Below are 24982 nucleotides of genomic sequence, written 5' to 3'. Positions count from 1 at the left end.
GGTGAAGAATCGAGCCGGGGGTCTGTGCCGGAAGGAGAGGGCGTACCCGTGGGAGACCACCTCCAGAACCCAAGTGTCTGTCGTAGTGAACGACCAACACCGGGAGAACTGCAGCAGGCGGCCTCCCACCCTGGGATCCCCCAAAGGGAGGCCCGGACCGTCAGGCCGCAGGCTTGTCATCTGGCTTGGGGGCCGGACGTCTGGTACTCCATGCCTGTTTCCGGGGCTTGACCGATTTCTTAGGGCCAGCCTGTCGAGGAAACGACTGTGGTTTGGGCCTGCCCTGGGCCCTAGATGACCGAAAGGACGATGGTCCAGAACCAGAAGGAGCAGCGGCCGACGGGAGACAAGCAGATTTGGCTGCCGCCAGCGTGGCCACAATCTTATCCAGATCCGGACCGAAGAGAACTTCTCCGGTAAACGGCAACGCTTCCAGACCTTTCTTGGAATCTGCGTCCGCCTTCCAGGATCGCAGCCACAAGGTGCGACGAGCAGCTACCGCTGCTGAAGAAATTCTAGACACCAGAGTACTAATGTCTAGAGCCGCCTCGTTGATGTAGGTGGCCGAATCACGGAGATTGCCAATCAACTCCGCCTGTTCGGCCGGACAGTCGGATTCAAAAGAAGCCTCTAATGAATCCGCCCAGCGCTCCATCGCTCTGGCAACCCAGCAAATGGCCATAGCCGGCCGTGCTGCCCCCCCTGCAAGGGAATAAGCGGACTTCAGGCAGATTTCTACCTTGCGGTCCGTAGCATCCTTAAGGGAGGACATGGATGGCATCGGCAATGTGGCACTACGGACAAGACGGGTCACGTGAGAATCCACCTGTGGAGGGGATTCCCACTTAGCAAAATAATTATCGGATAAGCCACCGCCAGGCGTCTCTGCGGCTGGTATCTTTTGCCAGGTTGTTTCCACGCCTCCTCTAAATGGTCCACCAACTGACCCGAAAGAGGAAAGACTGTGGCATCGCCCTTCACATCTTTGAAAAGGCATACTTAGATTGAGCCGCTGGGGGAACTTCGTCCTCAATCACCAAGGCTGTGCGGACCGCCCGAATAAGTCCAGGAATATATACTTTGGACTTAGCATCAGCGTCCTTAGTATGGAGAGTTTCCTGATCGTAAGGATCCAGAATCTCCCCATCATCAGACGTCCCTTCGTCATCCTCATAAGGAGCGGACAGAGACGCCACCGGCCTTTTATGAGGCCGCATCACAGACTCCCCTTGCAACACATCCGACAAGTGCTGTACAGCACTCGTCAGGGAGTTAACCCACGCTGGCTCCTGAGAACCCGGGAGCGGGGAAATAGGGAGACTGTGGGGTACCACCAATTGTCGTGGGAACCCCTGCATGGGTGACGACACCACAGACTGCTGGGACAAACCCATCGGAGTAAACGCGGGCTGCGGAGCTAACTGGCCCACTAAAGCTGTTAACGCCTGAGCGAAACAAGCCCAGGGCGGCTCCTGTACCAGTGCTGTAACCGTAATAGGCCGCGCCATGGACAAACACTGTCGGCAAAGGCCCTCCGCGCTACCCTCCCCCTCCGCTAACGGTACTTTGCACGTTGTACACTGTAGCCGGAGGGGAAAATCACTTTCAGACATGATGGCACCACGTATGTGACCTCTCTCACCAATTAAGTATTAAATAGGCGAGAGACCACCCTGCAGCACCGCACTGCAAGGGCTTTAGCAGAAAGAACAGGGGCAGTAATAAAGCTGACAGTTTTGAGAAGATAAAGTTACAGGCAGCAGCGCTAGCACAGTCACATACAATGCAGAGAAATAACAATTCCTGCACTAACAGCGCTGATCACTCAACTACACAGACACAGGGCCTGGTAGGACACAGCGCTGCATACACAGACCTGAGCCACAGCGGAGGAGAGGTATGCTGGGGGACCCAGACCACGATGCTTCCTTCCAGGCTTCCAGCAGCGTTCACCATGCGTTGCAGAGAAGATGGCCGCCGAGGAGCAGAGAGAAGCTGGCCTGGGGGAGGAGCGCTGACACAGGACCAGTCAGCACAGTGCAGAGAGGGCTGTGTGCAGCGGGGGAGGCGCCGGCTGTGAGACAGGGAAGGCGCGCTCCCCTGGCATGCATTTAACCCCTGGGACGCCGCAGCGCTACCGCTCTGCTGCGGTCCGCTGTCCCAGGGGGTAGTGGAAAGCGCAGGTTCAGTACCTGGCTCCACGCTGCAGCCAGTCCCCTGAGAGCCCCCTGCCTGGGGACTTAGGACCATGTGACCAGCGGGGACCCACCGCGGGACCCCGCTGCTTATCTTTGTCCCCCTTGGATCCGGCCATGGTCCGGAACATCTGGGGTCACCGCTAGCTGTGACCCCAGATGCTCACCAGCATCCCCGGATCGGTACCGGCGTTCTGGTAGCGGCGGGGGTGTAGGGAAGACAGCATGGACGTCAGGACTGACTGTCCATGCTGTACATCCAGATGTGCAGCCACAGCTGCACTGAAGAAAGCTTCAGGGGCTCTTCTAGCCCCCACTCCGACAGGTGCACCCGACGCCGGCCGGGCACCAAACTAAACTGAGGTGCCTTGGCCCGGGGGCGGGGTATAGGAGGGGGACCTAGTGCATCCTGGGAGGCTGAAAGCTTAACTCTTTGGTGCCCTGCGACTGACGTCACACCTATACCCCAAGGTATCCTGTGGATACCCTATGGACCCTGAAGTAGAAAATTATAATAACACATATCAGTGTGTGCTGGGAGCTGTGTTATTACCTCTCATATATCACTGTACAGTCCCCTCTCCCCTATATAATAATAATACCACATATCAGTGTGTGCTGGGAGCTATATTATTCCTCCTCATATATCACTGTACGGTCCCCTCTCCCCTATATAATAATAATACCACATATCAGTGTGTGCTGGGAGCTGTGTTATTCCCCCTCATATATCACTGTACGGTCCCCTCCCCCCTATATAATAATAATGCCACATATCAGTGTGTGCTGGGAGCTGTGTTATTCCCCCTCATATATCACTGTACGGTCCCCTCCCCCCTATATAATAATAATGCCACATATCAGTGTGTGCTGGGAGCTGTGTTATTCCCCCTCATATATCACTGTACAGTCCCCTCTCCCCTATATAATAATAATAATACCACATATCAGTGTGTGCTGGGAGCTGTGTTATTCCCCCTCATATATCACTGTACAGTCCACTCTCCCCTATATAATAATACCACATATCAGTGTGTGCTGGGAGCTGTGTTATTCCCCCTCATATATCACTGCACAGTCTCCTCCCCCTTATATAATAATAATACCACATATCAGTGTGTGCTGGGAGCTGTGTTATTCCCCCTCATATATCACTGTACAGTCCCCTCTCCCCTATATAATAATAATACCACATATCAGTGTGTGCTGGGAGCTGTGTTATTCCCCCTCATATATCACTGTACGGTCCCCTCTCCCCTATATAATATTAATATAATATATACAGGACACGTTACCTGGCTCCGGCTGTATCAGGAATATCTATGACAAAATGGTAGCTAAAGCCCCTGTGGCCCCGCCCCCCCCTGCTCTGTGATTGGGAGACTATAAGAACATGGCCGCCGGTCACCGTACATGAGGACACCATTACACTGTACAGCTGTTACTCTAGTGATGAAGATATGAGCGGCAGGTGCAGGTGGCTGCTAGTTATAGGACGTCCTTCCTACTTTGTGCCGTCTGATTGGCTACTGGCTGCTGCCAATCACCGCACTGAGGGGAATGAGAGGAGGGCGGTCACTATGATATTAGGGGCGGGGCAGACAGGAGCCATAGTTACACGGAGGAGGGGAGGGGCGTGGCTATCTATAGGGGCGTTACTTCTTGTGTATCTGCAGTTTCCGGGTCTCAGCGGGAAGAGGCAGAAATCGGCCATTGTTGTGTCTGGCAGCAGGTAATGGTATTTTTTATTATCATACTTGAGAAGCAGAATCTGGTGCCTTATTATTATCATACAGGTGGAGCAGACCTCAGTGTTTATATGATACAGGTGGAGTAGATCCTTCTGGGGTAGCATTATCATTATACAGGTAGAGCAGACGCCAGTGTTGGTATAATACAGGTGGAGCAGATCCTTTTGTTATAAAAGTACAGCTGGAACAGCCTCTGGTGCTGCATTTTCTTTATACAGATGGAGCAGACCCAAGTGTTGCTATAATTTAGGTAGAGCAGACTCTGGTGTTGCATTATTATACAAGTGGAGCAGACAGCAGTGTTGGTATAATACAGGTGGAGTAGAACTTTTTGTTACTAATATTCAGCTGGAGTAGACTTTGGTGCTGCATTATCATTATACAGGTGATATCAAAAGAAATAGGAAGTTCTCTATATTTGGGGGCACTCACCCTACTAATAAAGCGTAACCTGTAATAGTGTCAGTAAGAAATGACCGAGGTGTTAACTGTATAGTGCAATAAAGGCCTGATTCAGACCCGGTCGCAAGCGCTCGCAACCAGGTCGATGGTGGCCCAGAGCGCACCATCCGGATAGCGACGGGCAATCGCTACCAAAGGGGGCGTGCCGGGGGAGTGGCTGCCCAAACGGAGGCGTTCCTATGTGAACGCCTCCGTTTGGGGGCGGCCCCACTAACATCATGAGTGATGTCTGTGGGAGAGATTTCGGCTCTGTTAGAGCCAAAATCTCTCTGGGGCTTGCGGCAACGAGACCCTACCACAGGGGTCTTGTCGCAAGCCCGATGGTCTTGACCATCGCGACCATCTTCCTGGCCGCTCGCTATAGCTGTGGGTGGTCACCCACAGCTATGTGAGCGGCCAGGAGGCCGTTCTAAAACAAAAATAGCCCGGCCTTGATTCAGAGCGAGCGCTCTGTCAGAGCGTCCGGCTCTGAATCCGGGCCTAATTCAGCAAATACACAGAATGTAACAGAAAGTTAATATATAAAGCCTGGTCTAACCAGGGCCAATAACCCCTCAGCACTGACCAGCTGTGTGTAGTGTTCCTTCTAGCTCCGGTGGGAGGCAGGGCGCCGGAGCTAGAGAGGGCATGCACGCGCGCGCACGACCGAGAAGGGGGCGTGTCTATAAGACGCGTCCCCTTTTCGTCACTCTTGAGGGCGTGCCCGGCACTTACGGACACGCCGGGCAGCCCCCAAGCCCTGCAGACAGGGAGAATAGATGCCGGGCGCATGCGCCCAGCGTCTATTCCCTGGCGGTGACCGGGTCACCGCATATTTCTCCACCCGCGGGACACTGCGTCCCGCGGGTGAGAATGGCTCCCGCAGGCTGTGGCAGGGCGCTTTTTGCCCTCCTCCTGGAGGGCAGGGTGCTTTTTGCCCTCCAGAAGGAAGGCAGGGCGCCGCGCCCCGCTAAAACAGCCTAGTGGGAACGCTATGTGTGATGGAAGACGTATATAGTGATTATCTGTATCATTTATGGTCAGACACATACATCATGGCCCAGTGCTCAGAGGTATGGGGAATATATATACTTACATTTACACCTGTAATGTCCGTTTTCCTCAGGGGCAGTTACAGCGGTAAAGGACGTCGGGCTGCTGCTTATCACTATGTGAATAAAGGAACATTTCTACCTACCAAACGTGAGTGCTGGTTTTTACACTTTGCTGCTTCAGGAAGTGTTAGTGGTTTATGTTTTGTTAAGGACCGTGCACCCCCTTGCCTATTATCAATGAGTGCTACCTTCTCATATATATATATATAATTTATTTTTTTTCACAATAAGTGTGAGGAGGAAGATTTCCTCTTTATAATACAGCGTCGGCCATCACCTGATAATATGTTATTGTCTGACCTATCTAAGTGCTCATATATGACCTGGTGCATTCACATGTAACATACTTATAGGGGAATTCAATATGGGTGCGATAACTCAGTTTTTGCCTTAATATCGCACCTATGACGTCATTATCGCAGGTTTTAGTTTTACACCGTATTCAATTTCAAAGACTTTTCGCAGGTTCGAAAAGTCTTTGATAAAAAACGGGGATAACTTTTCGACATTGAATAGGTGTAGAAAAAAAGTGCAGAATTGGGGTTTAGGGGTGCAGGCTTAAAAAAAATAGCCTGCACCCCTGGGAATGACATTTAAAAAATAACTGTGTCAAAAAAAAGTTTTAAAAAAAAAAATAGGGACACCCCAAAAAATTGAGTTAAAAATTGGGGTGGAAAAAAATTGTTTAACAATAGGGAAATAGGTTCAGGGCTATTCTGTAAGGATGCGGCAGATGTATTCTAGAATAGATTATTAGTGGCAGGTGTATTCTAGAATAGATTATTAGCGGCAGGTGTATTCTAGAATAGATTATTAGCGGCAGGTGTATTCTAGAATAGATTATTAGCGGCAGGTGCATTCTAGAATAGATTATTAGCGGCAGGTGCATTCTAGAATAGATTATTAGCGGCAGGTGTATTCTAGAATAGATTATTAGCGGCAGGTGTATCCTAGAATAGATTATTAGCGGCAGGTGTATTCTAGAATAGATTATTAGCGGCAGGTGTATTCTAGAATAGATTTATAGCGACAGGTGTATTCTAGAATAGATTATTAGCGGCAGGTGTTTTCTAGAATAGATTATTAGCGGCAGGTGTTTTCTAGAATAGATTATTAGCGGCAGGTGTATTCTAGAATAGATTTATAGCGGCAGGTGTATTCTAGAATAGATTATTAGCGGCAGGTGTATTCTAGAATAGATTATTAGCGGCAGGTGTATTCTAGAATAGATTTATAGCGGCAGGTGTATTCTAGAATAGATTATTAGCGGCAGGTGTATTCTAGAATAGATTATTAGCGGCAGGTGTATTCTAGAGTAGATTATTAGCGGCAGGTGTATTCTAGAATAGATTTATAGCGGCAGGTGTATTCTAGAATAGATTATTAGCGGCAGGTGTATTCTATAGTAGATTATTAGCGGCAGGTGTATTCTAGAATAGATTATTAGCGGCAGGTGTATTCTAGAATAGATTTATAGCGGCAGGTGTATTCTAGAATAATTATTAGCGGCAGGTGTATTCTAGAATAATTATTAGCGACAGGTGTATTCTAGAATAGATTATTAGCGGCAGATGTATTCTAGAATAGATTATTAGCGGCAGGTGTATTCTAGAATAGGTTTATAGCGACAGGTGTATTCTAGAATAGATTTATAGCGGCAGGTGTATTCTAGAATAGATTTATAGCGACAGGTGTATTCTAGAATAGATTATTAGCGGCAGGTGTATTCTAGAATAGATTATTAGCGGCAGGTGTATTCTAGAATAGATTATTAGCGGCAGGTGTATTCTAGAATAGATTATTAGCGGCAGGTGTATTCTAGAATAGATTTATAGCGACAGGTGTATTCTAGAATAGATTATTAGCGGCAGGTGTATTCTAGAATAGATTATTAGCGGCAGGTGTATTCTAGAATAGATTATTAGCGGCAGGTGTATTCTAGAATAGATTATTAGCGGCAGGTGTATTCTAGAATAGATTTATAGCGGCAGGTGTATTCTAGAATAGATTATTAGCGGCAGGTGTATTCTAGAATAGATTATTAGCGGCAGGTGTATTCTAGAATAGATTTATAGCGGCAGGTGTATTATAGAATAGATTTATAGCGGCAGGTGTATTCTAGAATAGATTATTAGCGGCAGGTGTTTTCTAGAATAGATTATTAGCGGCAGGTGTTTTCTAGAATAGATTATTAGCGGCAGGTGTATTCTAGAATAGATTTATAGCGGCAGGTGTATTCTAGAATAGATTATTAGCGGCAGGTGTATTCTAGAATAGATTATTAGCGGCAGGTGTATTCTAGAATAGATTTATAGCGGCAGGTGTATTCTAGAATAGATTATTAGCGGCAGGTGTATTCTAGAATAGATTATTAGCGGCAGGTGTATTCTAGAATAGATTATTAGCGGCAGGTGTATTCTAGAATAGATTTATAGCGGCAGGTGTATTCTAGAATAGATTATTAGCGGCAGGTGTATTCTAGAATAGATTATTAGCGGCAGGTGTATTCTAGAATAGATTATTAGCGGCAGGTGTATCCTAGAATAGATTATTAGCGGCAGGTGTATTCTAGAATAGATTATTAGCGGCAGGTGTATTCTAGAATAGATTATTAGCGGCAGGTGTATTCTAGAATAGATTATTAGCGGCAGGTGTATTCTAGAATAGATTTATAGCGGCAGGTGTATTCTAGAATAGATTTATAACGGCAGGTGTATTCTAGAATAGATTATTAGCGGCAGGTGTATTCTAGAATAGATTATTAGCGGCAGGTGTATTCTAGAATAGATTATTAGCGGCAGGTGTATTCTAGAATAGATTATTAGCGGCAGGTGTATTCTAGAATAGATTATTAGCGGCAGGTGTATTCTAGAATAGATTATTAGCGGCAGGTGTATTCTAGAATAGATTATTAGCGGCAGGTGTATTCTAGAATAGATTATTAGCGGCAGGTGTATTCTAGAATAGATTATTAGCGGCAGGTGTATTCTAGAATAGAATTATAGCGGCAGGTGCACAAATGCAGAAGTTTTAAAAACTTACTTTAGTGACATCAAAATATGCTAGTACCCATTTTCATGTACCCCAAATTTGATGGAACAACTTAAAAAAACGAAAAAAATAACCTAAGTGCTCTTCTGCATCACTTCTTGAATGTCGGGAAAAAAGCACCTGCCACAGCTGTTTAAATCCCCGACTTATATTTGCAGGCTAAAACGGGGGGATCCATAGTGTTTTTACAACTTTAGGGGGGTCCTACAATTTTTTTAAGGAAAAATTTGTAACTTTACGCAAATCCCACTTCGGAGGCTCCCGTTTTCGTTAGTTTCATATTGAATACGGGGATAAGCGGGCGCGCGCCCGATACTTTATCCCAGGTAAAATCTCCGATATGAAACGTAAACTTCGACAGCGAAGTTTATGTTTCATATTGAATACCCCTCTTAGAATGGAATCGGTATGAAAGTTCGATTCCCGGCAGCGGCAGCCCGACAGCGCTGGAAATCTCGATCGTGGATAGATAAGTATTCTCTAACCTAACCCCCCTAACCCTAACCCTCCTTAGGGGTGCCTAACCCTAACCTCCCCTCTAAGTGCCTAACCCTAGCCACCCCCTTCCCCGCTGCCTAAACCTAAGTCCCCCGGGGGGGTGCCTAACCCTAACCCTCCCTCCCCCTAGCCTAACCCTCCCTGGGGGGTGCCTAACCCTAAGTCCCCCCTGGGTGGCCTAAACCTTACACTAACCCCCCCCCGCCCCCCCCCCCCGCGGCTGTCCGCTCGCGGCGCCCGGCATCACTACGATCGGGATGCCGGGCGCCGGTCCCCCGGCAACGGGGAAATGCCGGGCGTCTACATCTAAACGCCCGGCATTTCACCCTCGCCAGGATATGACATTCGGGAAGCCGGCTGCCAGTATTAAGGCTGCCGGCTTCCCGATTGCATACCCTTAGAATAATCCCATATATCTGACATGGTGTCACATGTAACATACTTAGAATAATCCCATATATCTGACATGGTGTCACATGTAACATACATAGGGCAGAATTCATTTGTTTCCAGCCCCCATCGCGCCCGGCGGAGCTCTTTAATTGCTGCTCCTGTCGGGCGCGATCAACTGTCAGCGCTCCATTTCAGCTCGCAGCCCCAGGGGGGTGAGAGCTGAACTGTGCGAAAAGTGACCTGTTTGGGCGTCCAAACATCACTTTTCGCGGTCACGCCCAGCAATTTGGTCGGGGGTAGCTGCTTTACGCGGCTAAACTCGACGACTTTGGGCGCGATTAGCGCGAAAAATGGCAACAATTGAATAGCAACCCGCGATCTCCTGTCACTTTAGATGGGAGATCCGGACCGCGTAAACTATTGAATTCCGCCCATAGAATAATCCCATATATCTGACATGGTCCATTCACGTGTAACATACATAGAATAATCCCATATATCTGACATGGTCCATTCACGTGTAACATACATAGAATAATCCCATATATCTGACATGGTGCATTCACGTGTAACATACATAGAATTATACCATATATCTGACGTGGTGCAGTCACATGTAACATACATAGGATAATCCCATAGTGCATTCACATGTAACATACATAGAATTATACCATATATCTGACGTGGTGCAGTCACATGTAACATACATAGGATAATTCCATATATCTGACATGGTGCACTCTTATGTAACATACATAGAATAATCACATATATCTGACATGGTGCACTCTTATGTAACATACATAGAATAATTGGGATGTAGTCTGGAAGCCGACGGTCTAAATGCCGACCCACGGCTTCCAGACTCTCTAATCCCGGCGTTATACTAATGACAGGCTTCGAAAACTAGACGCCTGTCATTAACCAGATGCCGGAAGACCGACGTCCGGCATACCGAACGAAGGTACACCGGGCGCGGACAGCCGCGGGGGAGGGTTTCAGTGTGTGTGGTTAGGTTTTAGGGCTCCCGGGGTGAGTTAGGGTTAGGCACCCCCCCCATGCGGCTGGCGGTAATACCTGCTACACCCAGAATAATCCCATATATCTGACATTGTGCATTCACATGTAACATACATAGAATAATCCCATCTATCTGACATGGTGCATTCACATGTAACACATATGGAATAATATATCTGACATGATGCATTCACATGTAACATACATAGAATAATCCCATATATCTGACATGGTGCATTCACATGTAACATACATAGAATAATCCCATCTATCTGACATGGTGCATTCACATGTAACACATATGGAATAATATATCTGACATGATGCATTCACATGTAACATACATAGAGTAATCACATTTATCTGACATGGTGCATTCACATGTAACACACATGGAATAATATATCTGACATGATGCAGTCACATGTAACATACATAGAATAATCCCATCTATCTGATCCTCAGTACAGGGGAAACAAAGCTTAGTTCTGCTGAATTTGAGACTGCTATAGAGTTTGCTCATGCCATTAATCATCAGATTATGCCGGTCATCATCAACTTTCGTGCATCCATGAAACCATTTGCACCATACATGTTTGAAGTGGACACCAAGTATCTCCTCTAGCCTGGTGGATGTCCTACGCAGCTCCACGTCAGTTAGACACTTCTGTACTAAATCCTCTGAAGCAGATGGTCACCTCAGTTAGACACTTCTGTAGTAAATCCTCTGAAGCAGATGTCACCTCAGTTAGACACTTCTGTAGTAAATCCTCTGAAGCAGATGGTCACCTTAGTTAGACACTTCTGTAGTAAATCCTCTGAAGCAGATGGTCACCGCAGTTAGACACTTCTGTAGTAAATCCTATGAAGCAGAAGGTCACCTCAGTTAGACACTTCTGTAGTAAATCCTATGAAGCAGAAGGTCACCTCAGTTAGACACTTCTGTAGTAAATCCTATGAAGCAGATGGTCACCTCAGTTAGACACTTCTGTAGTAAATCCTATGAAGCAGATGGTCACCTCAGTTAGACACTTCTGTAGTAAATCCTATGAAGCAGATGGTCACCTCAGTTAGACACTTCTGTAGTAAATCCTATGAAGCAGATGGTCACCTCAGTTAGACACTTCTGTAGTAAATCCTATGAAGCAGATGGTCACCTCAGTTAGACACTTCTGTAGTAAATCCTATGAAGCAGATGGTCACCTCAGTTAGACACTTCTGTAGTAAATCCTATGAAGCAGATGGTCACCTCAGTTAGACACTTCTGTAGTAAATCCTATGAAGCAGATGGTCACCTCAGTTAGACACTTCTGTAGTAAATCCTATGAAGCAGATGGTCACCTCAGTTAGACACTTCTGTAGTAAATCCTATGAAGCAGATGGTCACCTCAGTTAGACACTTCTGTAGTAAATCCTATGAAGCAGATGGTCACCTCAGTTAGACACTTCTGTAGTAAATCCTATGAAGCAGATGGTCACCTCAGTTAGACACTTCTGTAGTAAATCCTATGAAGCAGATGGTCACCTCAGTTAGACACTTCTGTAGTAAATCCTATGAAGCAGATGGTCACCTCAGTTTCATCAAGTGCAGGAATTGAAAGGATTTTTTCAACGTACGGTTTTGTACAATTCCAAACGCGCAACAGATTGGAAAATGAAAAAGCAGCTAATCTGGTTCCATGCTAAGAGCCTTTTCTGTTGTGGACAAACGTGAGGACGTGGACAAAGACATGTACATGATTAACTCAGACTCACACAACTGATTGAGTGAAATTCAGCCTAATTGTACTTCTTGATGCAACTGTTTAGTGTGTATTTATTCTATTACTGTGTTCAATTTGTTACTTTTCTCACTTCAAAAATTGTTCATGTATTACTAAAACAAGGTGTAAACATCCAAAATTAAACAGTTTACTTAAAGAAATCCTATTTAAATCACAAAAATCTTATTTAAATCAAATAAATCCGATTTTTTTATTTATTTTTTTATTTTATTTTTTAAAATCCCATTCTTATGCAACCCTGCATATAGTACAGCTGGAGTAGACCCTGGTGTTACATATAATACAGCTGGAGTAGTCACTGCTCGGTGGGTAACAGACTATAGAGAAAGGGAGGTGTCCGGTGCACTCAGACCCCCCATACAGAACGTAGCAGCTGTAGCTGGCGGTCAGTACCCTCAGTAGGTGGTTATTAGTGTTACATATAATACAGGTGGAGCAGACCCTGGTGTTACATATAATACAGGTGGAGCAGTCACTGCTCGGTGGGTAGCAGACTATAGAGAAAGGGAGGTGTCCGGTGCACTCAGACCCCCCCATACAGAACGTATCATCTGTAGCTGGCGGTCAGTACCCTCAGTAGGTGGTTATTAGTGTTACATATAATACAGGTGCAGCAGACCCTGGTGTTACATATAATACAGGTGGAGTAGTCACTGCTCGGTGGGTAATAGACTATAGAGAAAGGGAGGTGTACGGAGCACTCAGACCCCCCATACAGAACGTAGCAGCTGTAGCTGGTGGTCAGTACCCTCAGTAGGTGGTTATTAGTGTGGAAGTGACAGAATACACAGAGAGACACCATAGTATACACCGGGTGATGTATAAGATGCACAGACGTCCTCTGTAATAGGCCCTGCTGACTCCTCACCTGTCTGAGACTTTCTTTTCATTCCTCTAATTATCACCAACCTGTATGGAGCTCCCTCTGCTCCCAGCACTTTCTCTATTACTACCCTGTGTGTAGGGACCAGTGTTTCCCAGTGCCAGTCCTCAGGGAACTATAAAACAGGGCATGTTTTCCAGGTCTCACAAAATCACCAGTGAGATAATTATCTCCACCTCTGGATCATTTAGATTGTGTCAGTCAGTAATGAAGGCACTAGTAAGGAGATATAGAAAACATGCCCTGTTAGGAATCCCTGGTGACTGGAGATGAGAAACACTGTTCTAGATCTTCAGTGCGAAAGGGATTATCCTCCAATAAATGCTTCAGCCTCATCCCTATGCTACATACACATGGCCGGCAGGATTGTCACACATGTAACGTACATCCTTACTGTGTATTCCAGCATGACATGGCATGCTGGGACTTATGGTCCCACTACAGCTGCGGAGTCACAGACTGTATAACACTGCTGTCACTCAGTAATTATTACAGATGTGGGAGCAGAGAAAATAATATGGGTGATTGTACACAAGTCGCCCAGATATTAGGAGACAGAGGAATAGGGCAGTAGTGGGGGAGAGAGGCTGGGCTGGGAGATGTGGTGCGCTATCGGAGAGCGTATAATGGGGGAGCAGAGAAGTAGGGAGAGATGATGGGGGCAGAGACTTTATCCCAGGTTACTGCGGAGAATGACCTGAGGGTGGAATGAGGAGGAAAAGGTGGGTGGCCTGTGAGGGATCTGGCCTGGGGAAATATCTTGTTATATGGTGTTGTGTACTTGTGTATATTATACTGTGTGTAGTAATCACTGGTTATCAGGTGTGTGACCTGTGTATAGTGATGATTAGTGTGTATCAGGTGTGCGATATCAGGGTGACCTGTGTATAGTGATCAGTGTGTGACCTGTGTATAGTGATCAGTGTGTATCAGGTGTGTGATATCAGTGTGACCTGTGTATAGTGATCAGTGTGTATCAGGTGTGTGATATTATTGTGACCTGTGTATAGTGATCAGTGTGTGATATTATTGTGACCTGTGTATAGTGATCAGTGAGTGATATGGCTCAGGAAAGAGGAGGGCTTAATAGTTACTCAGTGTTTCCTGAATGAATATGTTACATGTATTCTGATATTTATTATAATTATATTTACTTTTAGACACGTGAGGAACTAGAGAATCTTTACTAGAAGTTACGTGACGGTGAGACGTGTTGCTGATCACTGAGGTTGGACATGGACAAAAGTCACATAACTGAGAGGATACTAAATCTCACCCTGGAGATCATCTACCTGCTGACTGGGGAGGTGAGGAGATCTGGGAGTGTCACAGTGACATCACTTATATCTATAGTAATAATACAGGGACATGACTGGGGAGGTGAGGAGATCTGGGAGTGTCACAGTGACATCACTTATATCTATAGTAATAATACAGGGACATGACTGGGGAGGTGAGAGGGTCTGGGAGTGTCACAGTGACATCACTTATATCTATAGTAATAATACAGGGACATGACTGGGGAGGTGAGGGGATCTGGGAGTGTCACAGTGACATCACTTATATCTATAGTAATAATACAGGGACATGACTGGGGAGGTGAGAGGATCTGGGAGTGTCACAGTGACATCACTTATATCTATAGTAATAATACAGGGACATGACTGGGGAGGTGAGGGGATCTGGGAGTGTCACACTGACATCACTTATATCTATAGTAATAATACAGTGACATGACTGGGGAGGTGAGGGGATCTGGGAGTGTCACAGTGACCTCACATATCTATAGTAATAATACAGGGACATGACTGGGGAGGTGAGAGGATCTGGGAGTGTCACAGTGACATCACTTATATCTATAGTAATAATACAGGGACATGACTGGGGAGGTGAGGGGATCTGATAGTGTCACAGTGACATCACTTATATCTATAGTAATAATACAGGGACATGACTGGGGAGGTGAGGGGATCTGGGGGTGTCACAGTGACATCACTTATATCTATAGTAATAATACAGGGACATGACTGGGGAGGTGAGGGGATCTGATAGTGTCACAGTGACATCACTTATATCTATAGTAATAATACAGGGACATGACTGGGGAGGTGAGAGGGCCTGGGGGTGTCACAGTGACATCACTTATATCTATAGTAATAATACAGGGACATCACTAGGTAGGTGAGGGGATCTGGGAGTGTCACAGTGACATCACTTATGTCTATAATAATAATACAGGGACATGACTGGGGAGGTGAGGGGATCTGATAGTGTCACAGTGACATCACTTACATCTATAGTAATAATACAGGGACACGACTAGGGAGGTGAGGGGATCTGGGAGTGTCACAGTGACATCACTTATATCTATAGTAATAATACAGGGACATGACTGGGGAGGTGAGGGGATCTGATAGTGTCACAGTGACATCACTTATATCTATAGTAATAATACAGGGACATGACTGGGGAGGTAAGGGGATCTGAGAGGCTCACTGTGACATCACTTATATCTATAGTAATAATACAGGGACATGACTGTGTAGGTGAGGGGATCTGGGAGTGTCACAGTGACATCACTTATATCTATAGTAATAATACAGGGACATGACTGGGGAGGTGAGGGGATCTGGGAGTGTCACAGTGACATCACTTATATCTATAGTAATAATACAGGGACATGACTGGGGAGGTGAGGGGATCTGGGAGTGTCACAGTGACATCACTTATATCTATAGTAATAATACAGGGACATGACTGGGGAGGTGAGAGGATCTGGGAGTGTCACAGTGACATCACATATATAATTTATTCAAATAAATAATACATCTAATTATTATTATTATTATTACTCCTGCAGCTTTACTGAGTGCTCTGTGTTTGCCCAGCCAATACCATAGAGTGATATTGCTGTTTGCACTATGCTATTTATATTCTCAGGCTGCCCACATACAGAGGACACAGAAAAATAAACTAACTGTAGAAGCCTGGTCCTGCAGTAGTGATAAGCACTTGATACACGCCACTTTCCTGTTACATATGGACTACTGGTTCTGTTAATAGATTTTTGCATAATTAACCCCTTAAACTTACAAATCCATATTAAAAGATTTTTCTCATTGATGTCTCCCTTAAAACACAGGGTTACACAGTAGTGAAGAAGACATCCGGTGAGTGTGAGACACCCAGCAGTCATCCCCGTGTGTCAGGAGGACTGAGCAGGACCCAGAGCCCCATCACGGTGCCTCCACCTCACTCACTGATACATGAGAGACACAATGACCAGAAGATCCTGGAACTCACCAACAAGAAAATTCAGCTTCTGACTGGAGAGGTGACTGCTGGGAATGGGACACTATACAGTAACACCAGGGGATGTGTCTGGGTGATGACTGGAGAGGTGACTGCTGGGAATGGGACATTATACAGTAACACCAGGGGATGTGTCTGGGTGATGACTGGAGAGGTGACTGCTGGGAATGGGACATTATACAGTAACACCAGGGGATGTGTCTGGGTGATGACTGGAGAGGTGACTGCTGGGAATGGGACATTATACAGTAACACCAGGGGATGTGTCTGGGTGATGACTGGAGAGGTGACTGTTGGGAATGGGACATTATACAGTAACACCAGAGGATGTGTCTGGGTGATGACTGGAGAGGTGACTGCTGGGAATGGGACATTATACAGTAACACCAGAGGATGTGTCTGGGTGATGACTGGAGAGGTGACTGCTGGGAATGGGACATTATACAGTAACACCAGGGGATGTGTCTGGGTGATGACTGTATCATTGTGTGTGTCAGGTTCCTATAAGGTGTCAGGATGTCACTGTCTATGTCTCCATGCAGGAGGGGGAGTATATAGAGGAACACAGGGGTCTGTACAAGGACGTGATGATGGAGAATCACCAGCCCCTCGCATCACTGGGTAAGAAAAGACTGTCATTTATTATACAGGGGAGAGCAGGTATGGGAGCCCCCTATATATACACATCTCCTGATAATCACATATATACAATGTACTCAGTCACTGTGTGTCTCCTACAGATGGACCCAGTAACAGAAATACCCCAGAGAGATGTCCCCGTCCTCATTATTCCCAGGATTGTACAGAGGAGAATCACAGGACCCCACAGAAAAATCAGGTAGATGGGATTTATGATCTAAACAATGGGATGTAGTCAGCATCCTGGTGTGCGGGATGCCGACTGTCTAAATATCGGCATCGAAATCCCGACAACAGTATCCCGACCACCGGCATCCCGAAGGTAAGTATCGGCAGTTAGGGGAGGGTTAGGCACTAAGGGAGGAGGGTCTGGTTTAGGATGCGGGAGGGGGAAGTTAGATTTAGGCACCGAGTAGGGAGGATTGGGATACTTACTTTAAGGGATTCGGGATTCTCACTGTCAAGATGCCGCTGTCTGTATTCTGACCAGTGGTGGCATCCCGACCGCCGGGTACCCATGCCCAACACCAATATACCAAAGTGACTTTCTCTGTGTGATCTATAGAGAAGCTGTGAGTGTCTTATACACTGATATTATACTGTGTAATTTCAAGTAGTAACATCAGACATTATGCAATTTTTATTTTTATTATTTAATTAGGGTGAAGATCTGACTAATATTAAGATAAATTATATAGAAGAAAAAGAGACATATGTGACTGATATGAAGGCAGAAGATATAGAGGGAGAAGAAGAGACGTATGTGACTGATATGAAGGCAGAAGATATAGAGGGAGAAGAAGAGACGTATATGAGGGGTGATCAGCAGTGTAAGGAGGAGGAAATCCCTACAGATATCAGCACAGGTGAGTAATAAACACATTACAGAAAAGAGTCATATATTCTCCTTGTTCAGTCACTACAACACGTTCTTATTATACATCCTCCTCTGTCTGTACAGACTAATGAGAGAAATTTATCTAACAAGTGGGGGAGTCAGGATCCATCAGCCCCTATTATACTCCTGCTCTCCCCCTCACATCATATCACTGTGTGTTACCAGCCCAGAGATCTGACCAGTCTCCTCCTCACACTCTCTGGTGTATGTCATACATCAGGAGCCATCAGCCCCTATTATACTCCTGCTCTCCTCCTCACATCATGTCACTGTGTGTTACCAGCCCAGAGATCTGACCAGTCTCCTCCCCACACTCTCTGGTGTATCTCATACATTAGGAGCCATCAGCCTCTATTATACTCCTGCTCTCCCCCTCACATCATGTCACTGTGTGTTACCAGCCCAGAGATCTGACCAGTCTCCTCCCCACACTCTCTGGTGTATCTCATACATCAGGAGCCATCAGCCCCTATTATACTCCTGCTCTCCCCCTCACATCATATCACTGTGTGTTACCAGCCCAGAGATCTGACCAGTCTCCTCCTCACACTCTCTGGTGTATGTCATACATCAGGAGCCATCAGCCCCTATTATACTCCTGCTCTCCTCCTCACATCATGTCACTGTGTGTTACTTGCCCAAATATGCTCTATATTAGACAATGCAAATGTCACACAAACTCGACCTTTTTACACACACAGAGCTATAACCACACTCCCGTCATATCACAATGGCTTCCTCCAGTCTCTGTGCTTGGATGATCTGTACTTTTGCGTTTTATCTGCTGACCTGTATCTCTATCCTGCTCTGTCCTTCTCCCTACTTCCTCATTCTGCTTTTGCACATCTGTGCCCTGCGCCATTCCCGTACCCTGTCCTGCTGCCTCCCCTGCTCTGTGCCCTGCACCATTCCCCTACCCTGTGCTGCTGCCTCCTCCGCTCTGTGCCCTGCACCATTCCCCTACCCTGTCCTGCTGCCTCCCCCGCTCTGTGCCCTGCACCATTCCCCTCCCCTGCTCTGTGCCCTGCACCATTCCCCTACCCTATGCTGCTGCCTCCTCCGCTCTGTGCCGTGCACCATTCCCCTACTCTGTCCTGCTGCCTCCCCCGCTCTGTACCGCCATAATTCTGTGTTGCTCTGTCCTATCGCTCTCCTTCCCTCTCTGCGGTTATTTCTACTTCAGGGTCCATAGGGTATCCACAGAATACCTTGGGGTATAGGTGACCACAGAGTTAATTTTCAGCCTCCCAGGATGCACTGGGGTCCCTCTCCTATACCCCGCCTCCTAGCCAGGGCAAGCCAGTTTTGTAGGTGCCCGGCCAGAAGTCGGATCACCATAACAGAGGGGGGCTGTAATGGCCCCTGAAAATTTCTTCAAGGCAGCTGTGGCTGTACAAGATGAGCTGTAGAGCATGGACAGTCAGTACTGACGTCCATGCTGTCGCTCCTACACCCCGCCGGTCCAGAACGCCGGTACTGATCCGGGGATGCTGGTAGGTATCTGAGGTCACAGCTAGCGGTGACCCCGGATAACCTGGACTGTGGCCGGATTCAAGGGGGGCAGGTAAGCGGCGGGGTCCCACGGAGGGTTCCTGCCAATAACACAGTCTTGTCTCCAGACAGGGGACTTCCTGGGGACAGGCATGCACGTGGAGCCAGGTACTGATCCTGCGCTTCCACTAGACCACCAGGGACAGCGGGCTGCGGCGTTGAGGATACACTCCAGGGGTTAATAGTATGCCAGGGGAGTGCGCCTTCCCTGTCTGACAGCCGACGGCTCCCCCACTGCACAGTGCCTCTCCACAGCGGTTTGGCAGGCAGTGTTCAGCGTTCCTCCCCGGGATCGCCTCCTCTCTGCACCTCGGCGGCCATTTTATTCAGATGTGCAAGCGCTGCTGGACGCTGAAGCTGGTGGCTGTGTGGTCCGGGTGCCCCCGCATACCTCTCTTTCGAGCTAAGGTCAGAGTATGCAGCACTGTTTCCTACCAGGCTCTGTGTCTGTGTAGTTGATTACAGTGTTAGTAGTGCAGGGAGTTATTTCTGCATTGTATGTGACTTACTGCTAGCGCTGTCTGCCTGTACTTTCACTTTGTCAGCCATTTTACTATCCCTGTCCTTTCTCTGCTACAAGCCCTTGCGGTCCGGTGCTGCAGGGTAGTTATTGTCTCACTATAAAAGCATTTATTTGTGGGGGGTCACATACCCTCCGTTGCACTCATCATGTCTGAGAGTGAACGTGATTTTTCCCTACTGCTAAAGTGTACCACATGTAATGTACCAATAGTGGAGGGTGCTGTAACCACTGAGGGTTTATGCAGGGCATGTTTTCTGATATCACACCCGATTACTGTCACTGCGCCTGTGCAGGAACCACCCTGGGCTTGTTTTGCTAAGGCACTTACAACCCTTGTGGGTCAGCTGGCCACACCCCCTGCGTTGCCCCAAATGGGGTTATCACAGCATTCGGTAGTGTCCTCACCCATACAGCTCGCCCCCCCAAGCCTCGCAGGAGCCTGCGTGGGTGAGTTCACTGTCCAATAGGGTGCAGCACCTAACGGACGTGTTACAGGGGGAGTCATCATTGTGGCCTGCTAAGCGGCCTGTAGTGTCTCAGAATGTTCTGCATGATGAGGATGACATGACATCTGATGACTTTTACATTTTTGACCTTTCAGACCAGGAGCCCCTTCGTACTAAGTAGGCGGTCTAAGTCTGCCTAAAATATATATACCAGGCATTATACGGGCAGTCCGTGTGGTCTTGGTTGTTGAAGATGACGATCCCCCCATGGCCAAAACTAAATATGCCTTCTTTAAGGGTATTAAAGGTTATGCCACTGTATTCCTCGATCTGGTCAGTTGGTGGATCATTTAGAGGAGGCGTGGAGAAATCCGGGTAGCAGATTCCAGCCTCAGAAACGTTTGGCGGTTGCATACTTCTTTGAGGATAATTATTTTTTCCAAGTGGGAAACTCCTCCGCAGGTGGATTCTCATGTAACACGCCTAGTGAGGAGTGCTACATTACCCATGCCCTCCGTGTCCTCCTTAAAGGATGCCACGGATTGTATGGTTGAAATATGCCTAAAATCCATTTATTCCCTTGCTGGAGGGGCGTCCAGACCGGCTATGGCCATGTGCTTGGTAGCCAGAGCCATGGAGCGCTGGGCTGATAGCTTGGAATTGTCTCTGGACTCTGACTCGTCGACTGAACAAGCGGAGTTGGTGGGCAATCTCAGAGACTCAGCCATGTATATTAATGCGGCAGCCCTGGACATAGGTCTCCTCGCTTCCAGAGTCTCGGCAGCCATGGCAGCTTGCCGCACCCTATGGTTGCGCTTTTGGAAAGCGGATGCAAATTCCAAAAAGGGTTTGGAATGCTTGCCCTTTAATGGACAGGTCCTCTTTGACCCTGATCTGGACAAAATTGTGGCTACTCTGGCAGCAGCTAAGTCTGCGTGTCTGCCATCGGCTACGGTCCCATCAGTGTCTGGTGCTTCGTCCTTTCGGCCCTATAGGGCCCAGGGTAAGTCCAAAGTGCAGTCCTTTTTTAGGCAGTCAGCAACCAGGAAATCTGCCAAGCCAAAGAAGCAGGCTTGGAGTACAAGACATCCTACTCCCAAGTTTGACGATAAGCCTTCAGCCTGATTGGACGGGCCTCCCCTTGGGGGACCCCAAAGTGGGAGGCCGGCATCTTCAGTTCGCCCAGTGCTGGTATCTAACTACCGTGGACACTTGGGTCAGAGAAGTGGTCTCTCGGGGGTACGCCCTTTCCTTTTCGGCAAAGGTTGTTTCACTACAGGCCTTCCATCAGATCAGGTCAAGGCCCTGGAATCCCAGAAAATGCTGCACTCTATGCTGCAGGCTGGAGTTATAGTGCCTGTTCCGTTATCCCAGCAGGGAACGGGATATTACTCGAATCTCTTTCTGGTACAGAAACCCAATGGGTCTTACCGGCCCATCCTCAGCCTCAAGTCCCTAAACAAGTCTTTGAGGGTTCCTCGGTTCTGGATGCAGACCCTCTGTTCCATTATATTGGCAATGGAACCTGGGGATTTCATGGTGTCCATGGACATTCAGGATGCCTACCTGCATGTCCCTATTGTTTTGGCGCACCAGCAATTCCTCAGGTTTGCGGTGCTAAACCGCCATTTTCAGTTTCAAGCACTGCCCTTTGGTCTGGCCACTGCGCCTCGAGTATTTACCAAAGTCATGGCGGTCATGGCAGCCCACCTGCGGATGCAGGGGGTCCGCCTGTTGCCCTATCTGCATGACCTCCTGTTGTTAGCAGGGTCTCCAGAAATCCTTCAGCACCATCTGCAACTGACAATATCTGTGCGGCAGAATCATGGCTGGCTGATAAACGGGAAGAAGTCCTCCTTGGTTCCCTCACAGAGGATGCTCCATCTCGGAGCCCTGTTGGACTCCCAATACCAGAGGATCTTTGTGACAGAAGACTAGATATCTGCATTACAGGCAAGGATACGCAATTGCCTCCGCAGTCTGTGCACTCAGCAATGAGGTTACTGGGCTCCATGGTGTCGATGTTCGACATGGTGGAATATGCCCAGTTCCACTCCAGACTTCTGCAGAGGTTGATCCTCTCCAGATGGAATGGGTTGCCCAATCGGATAAAGACACAGACAATTGTGCTTTCCCCGGAGGAACGTCTGTCCCTAACCTGGTGGCTGCAGACTGCTCACCTGAACAGGGGCCATCCCTTTTGGATTGCGGACTGGGTCCTTCTGATGACGGACGCCAGTCTCTGAGACTGGAGAGCAGTGACGGGTCCACACTACTTTCAGGGAAGGTGGACGCCAACAGAATCTGCACTTCTAATAAACATCTTGGAACTAAGGGCAGTATTCAAGGCTCTCCAATAAGCAAGACATGTCATCCATGGAAAACCCGTGCAGGTGCAGTCAGACAACGCCACCACGGTGGCTTGCATAAATCGCCAAGGAGGAATCTGCAGTCAGGCGGCCCTGACAGAGGTGTCCCGCATGCTAGCATGGGCGGAATGCAATCTCCCTGCCATCTTGGCAGTGCTCATAAAAGGAGTCCTCAACTGGGAAGCAGACTTTCCCAGCTGTCAAGACATGCATCCAGGAGAGTGGTCTCTCCACCAGGAGGTGTTTCAGCTACTGGTGAACAAGTGGGGCCTTCCAGAGATAGACCTCATGGTCTCCCGACACAACAAGTTTCCTGTGTATGGGTCAAGAACAAGAGACACAGAGGCACTTCTGGTGGTAGACACTCTGCCGGTCCGGTGGACCTTACAGTTTGCATACCTCTTCCCTCCATTCTCCCTTCTTCCTCACGTGATTCACAAATTCAAGCAAGAAGGCGGCACGCTCCTGCTGATAGCTCCAGCGAGTCCCAGACGGCACTGGTACTCAGACTTCCGGAGTCTATCCATAGACGCTCCGATGCTGTTGCCTCTACGTCCGGACCTGTTATCTCAAGGTCCTTGCCATCACCCGGACCTGAGTCGTCTTTCTTTGACGGCGTGGCTGTTGAGACTGCCCTCTTGAGGTCCAGGGTTTTTCCAGCTCTGTAGTTAACACCATGCTCAGAGCTCGGAAGCCGGCTTCTGCAAGAATTTACCACCGAGTGTGGCATACTTTCTTTGAATGGTGTCGCCCTAGAGGCTATGATCCTCAGGTTTTTAGGATATCCAGGGTTTTGGCTTTCCTACAGGCGGGCTTAGATCACGGTCTTTGCCTTGCTTCCCTGAAGGTGCAGGTTTCTGCCCTCTCAGTGTGGTTTCAGCGTAGGGTTGCTACACTTCCTTATGTCCGCACCTTTATGCAAGGTGTACTTTGCATACACCCTCCCTTTGTTCCACGTGTGGCTCCTTGGACTCTGACTGTTGTCCTGAGGGCTCTTCAAGGACCGCCATTTGAACCACTGGGCTCAGTGGATTTAAAATGGCTTACAGCTAAAACTGTGTTTCTTCTGGCCATTGCTTCGGCCAGAAGGGTGTCAGATTTGGGGGCTCTCTCATGTCACCCTCCCTTTCTGATTTTCCATAGGGACAGGGCAGTGCTTCACACTCGCCCTGGGTTCCTACCTAAGGTGGTATCTAGTTTCCACATCAATGAGGAAATCATAGTACTGGCCTTTAATTCCCCAGACCTCTCTGCTGGTGAGTCCTCCTTGGATGTGATACGGGCTTTACGGATTTATGTTGACCGTACCAGTTCATTTAGGAAATCAGACTCTCTGTTTCTCCTCTATAGTTTCCATAAGAAGGGTTGGCCTGCCACTAAGCAATCTTTGGCAGGATGGATTCGCATGGAGATTTCAGAGGCATACATTCATGAAGGCTTTTCTGTACCATCCTCTGTTAGAGCTCATTCTACTCTGTCTGTGGGTCCTTCATGGGCAACTCACCATGGTGACTCTGCTGTTCAGCTTTGCAAGGCAGCCACGTGGTCTTCTGTCCATACCTTTGTGAGGTATTATGCTTTTTATACCTTTGCCTCTCAGGATGCTCCCTTCGGACGGCGGATTCTCCTTCCAGCACAGGAGCATCCCCGCCTTTAAAGGATACTGCTTTGGGACATCCCCAAGGTATCCTGTGGAAACCCTATGGACCCTCCAGTAGAAAATAAGAGAGATGGTAAGAACTTACCCTTGTTATCTCTATTTCTACGAAGTCCATAGGCTTCCACAGGACTCCCGCCCTGTCGCACCTGTACTGCAGATGGGCTTTGCTCTGGTCACCGGTTTTTCCGTCTCCTTTTGGTGAGAATGTGATTCTTGATTGTTCCAGACTTTCTTCTCCTCCTTCTCCGGCCTATGGCTTTTGTCACATAACCTGGCTTGCCCTGGCTAGGGGGTGGGGTATAGGAGAGGGACCCCAGTGCACCCTGGGAGGCTGAAAATTAACTCTGTGGTGCCCGATGTCTGACGTCATCGCCTATACCCCAAGGTATCCTGTGGAACCCTATGGACTTCGTAGAAATAGAGATAACAAGGGTAAGTTCTTACCATATC

General features: G+C 47.7%; 2 protein-coding genes across 2 annotated transcripts in view; one reads left to right on the top strand and one right to left on the bottom strand.

Moving 5' to 3' along the window:
• The window catches only part of LOC148436370 (uncharacterized), a 231278-nt gene that overhangs the window by 158792 nt on the left and 47504 nt on the right, over positions 1-24982 (top strand). The gene's annotated exons all lie outside the window — the stretch shown is intronic.
• The window catches only part of LOC148436371 (uncharacterized), a 101278-nt gene that overhangs the window by 55110 nt on the left and 21186 nt on the right, over positions 1-24982 (bottom strand). The window contains exon 5 of the mRNA XM_088464966.1: positions 1814-1829. Within this exon, the coding sequence (XP_088321092.1) occupies positions 1814-1829 (16 nt within the window). The remainder of the gene's footprint in view (positions 1-1813; positions 1830-24982) is intronic.

This window comes from Taudactylus pleione, unplaced genomic scaffold (assembly GCF_031769625.1).
Source record: "Taudactylus pleione unplaced genomic scaffold, aTauple2 ptg001781l, whole genome shotgun sequence".
In the NCBI taxonomy this organism is placed as follows: Eukaryota; Metazoa; Chordata; class Amphibia; order Anura; family Myobatrachidae; genus Taudactylus; species Taudactylus pleione.
Note: the sequence above shows the minus strand (reverse complement) of the source record. Positions and strands in the feature narration are given on the sequence as shown.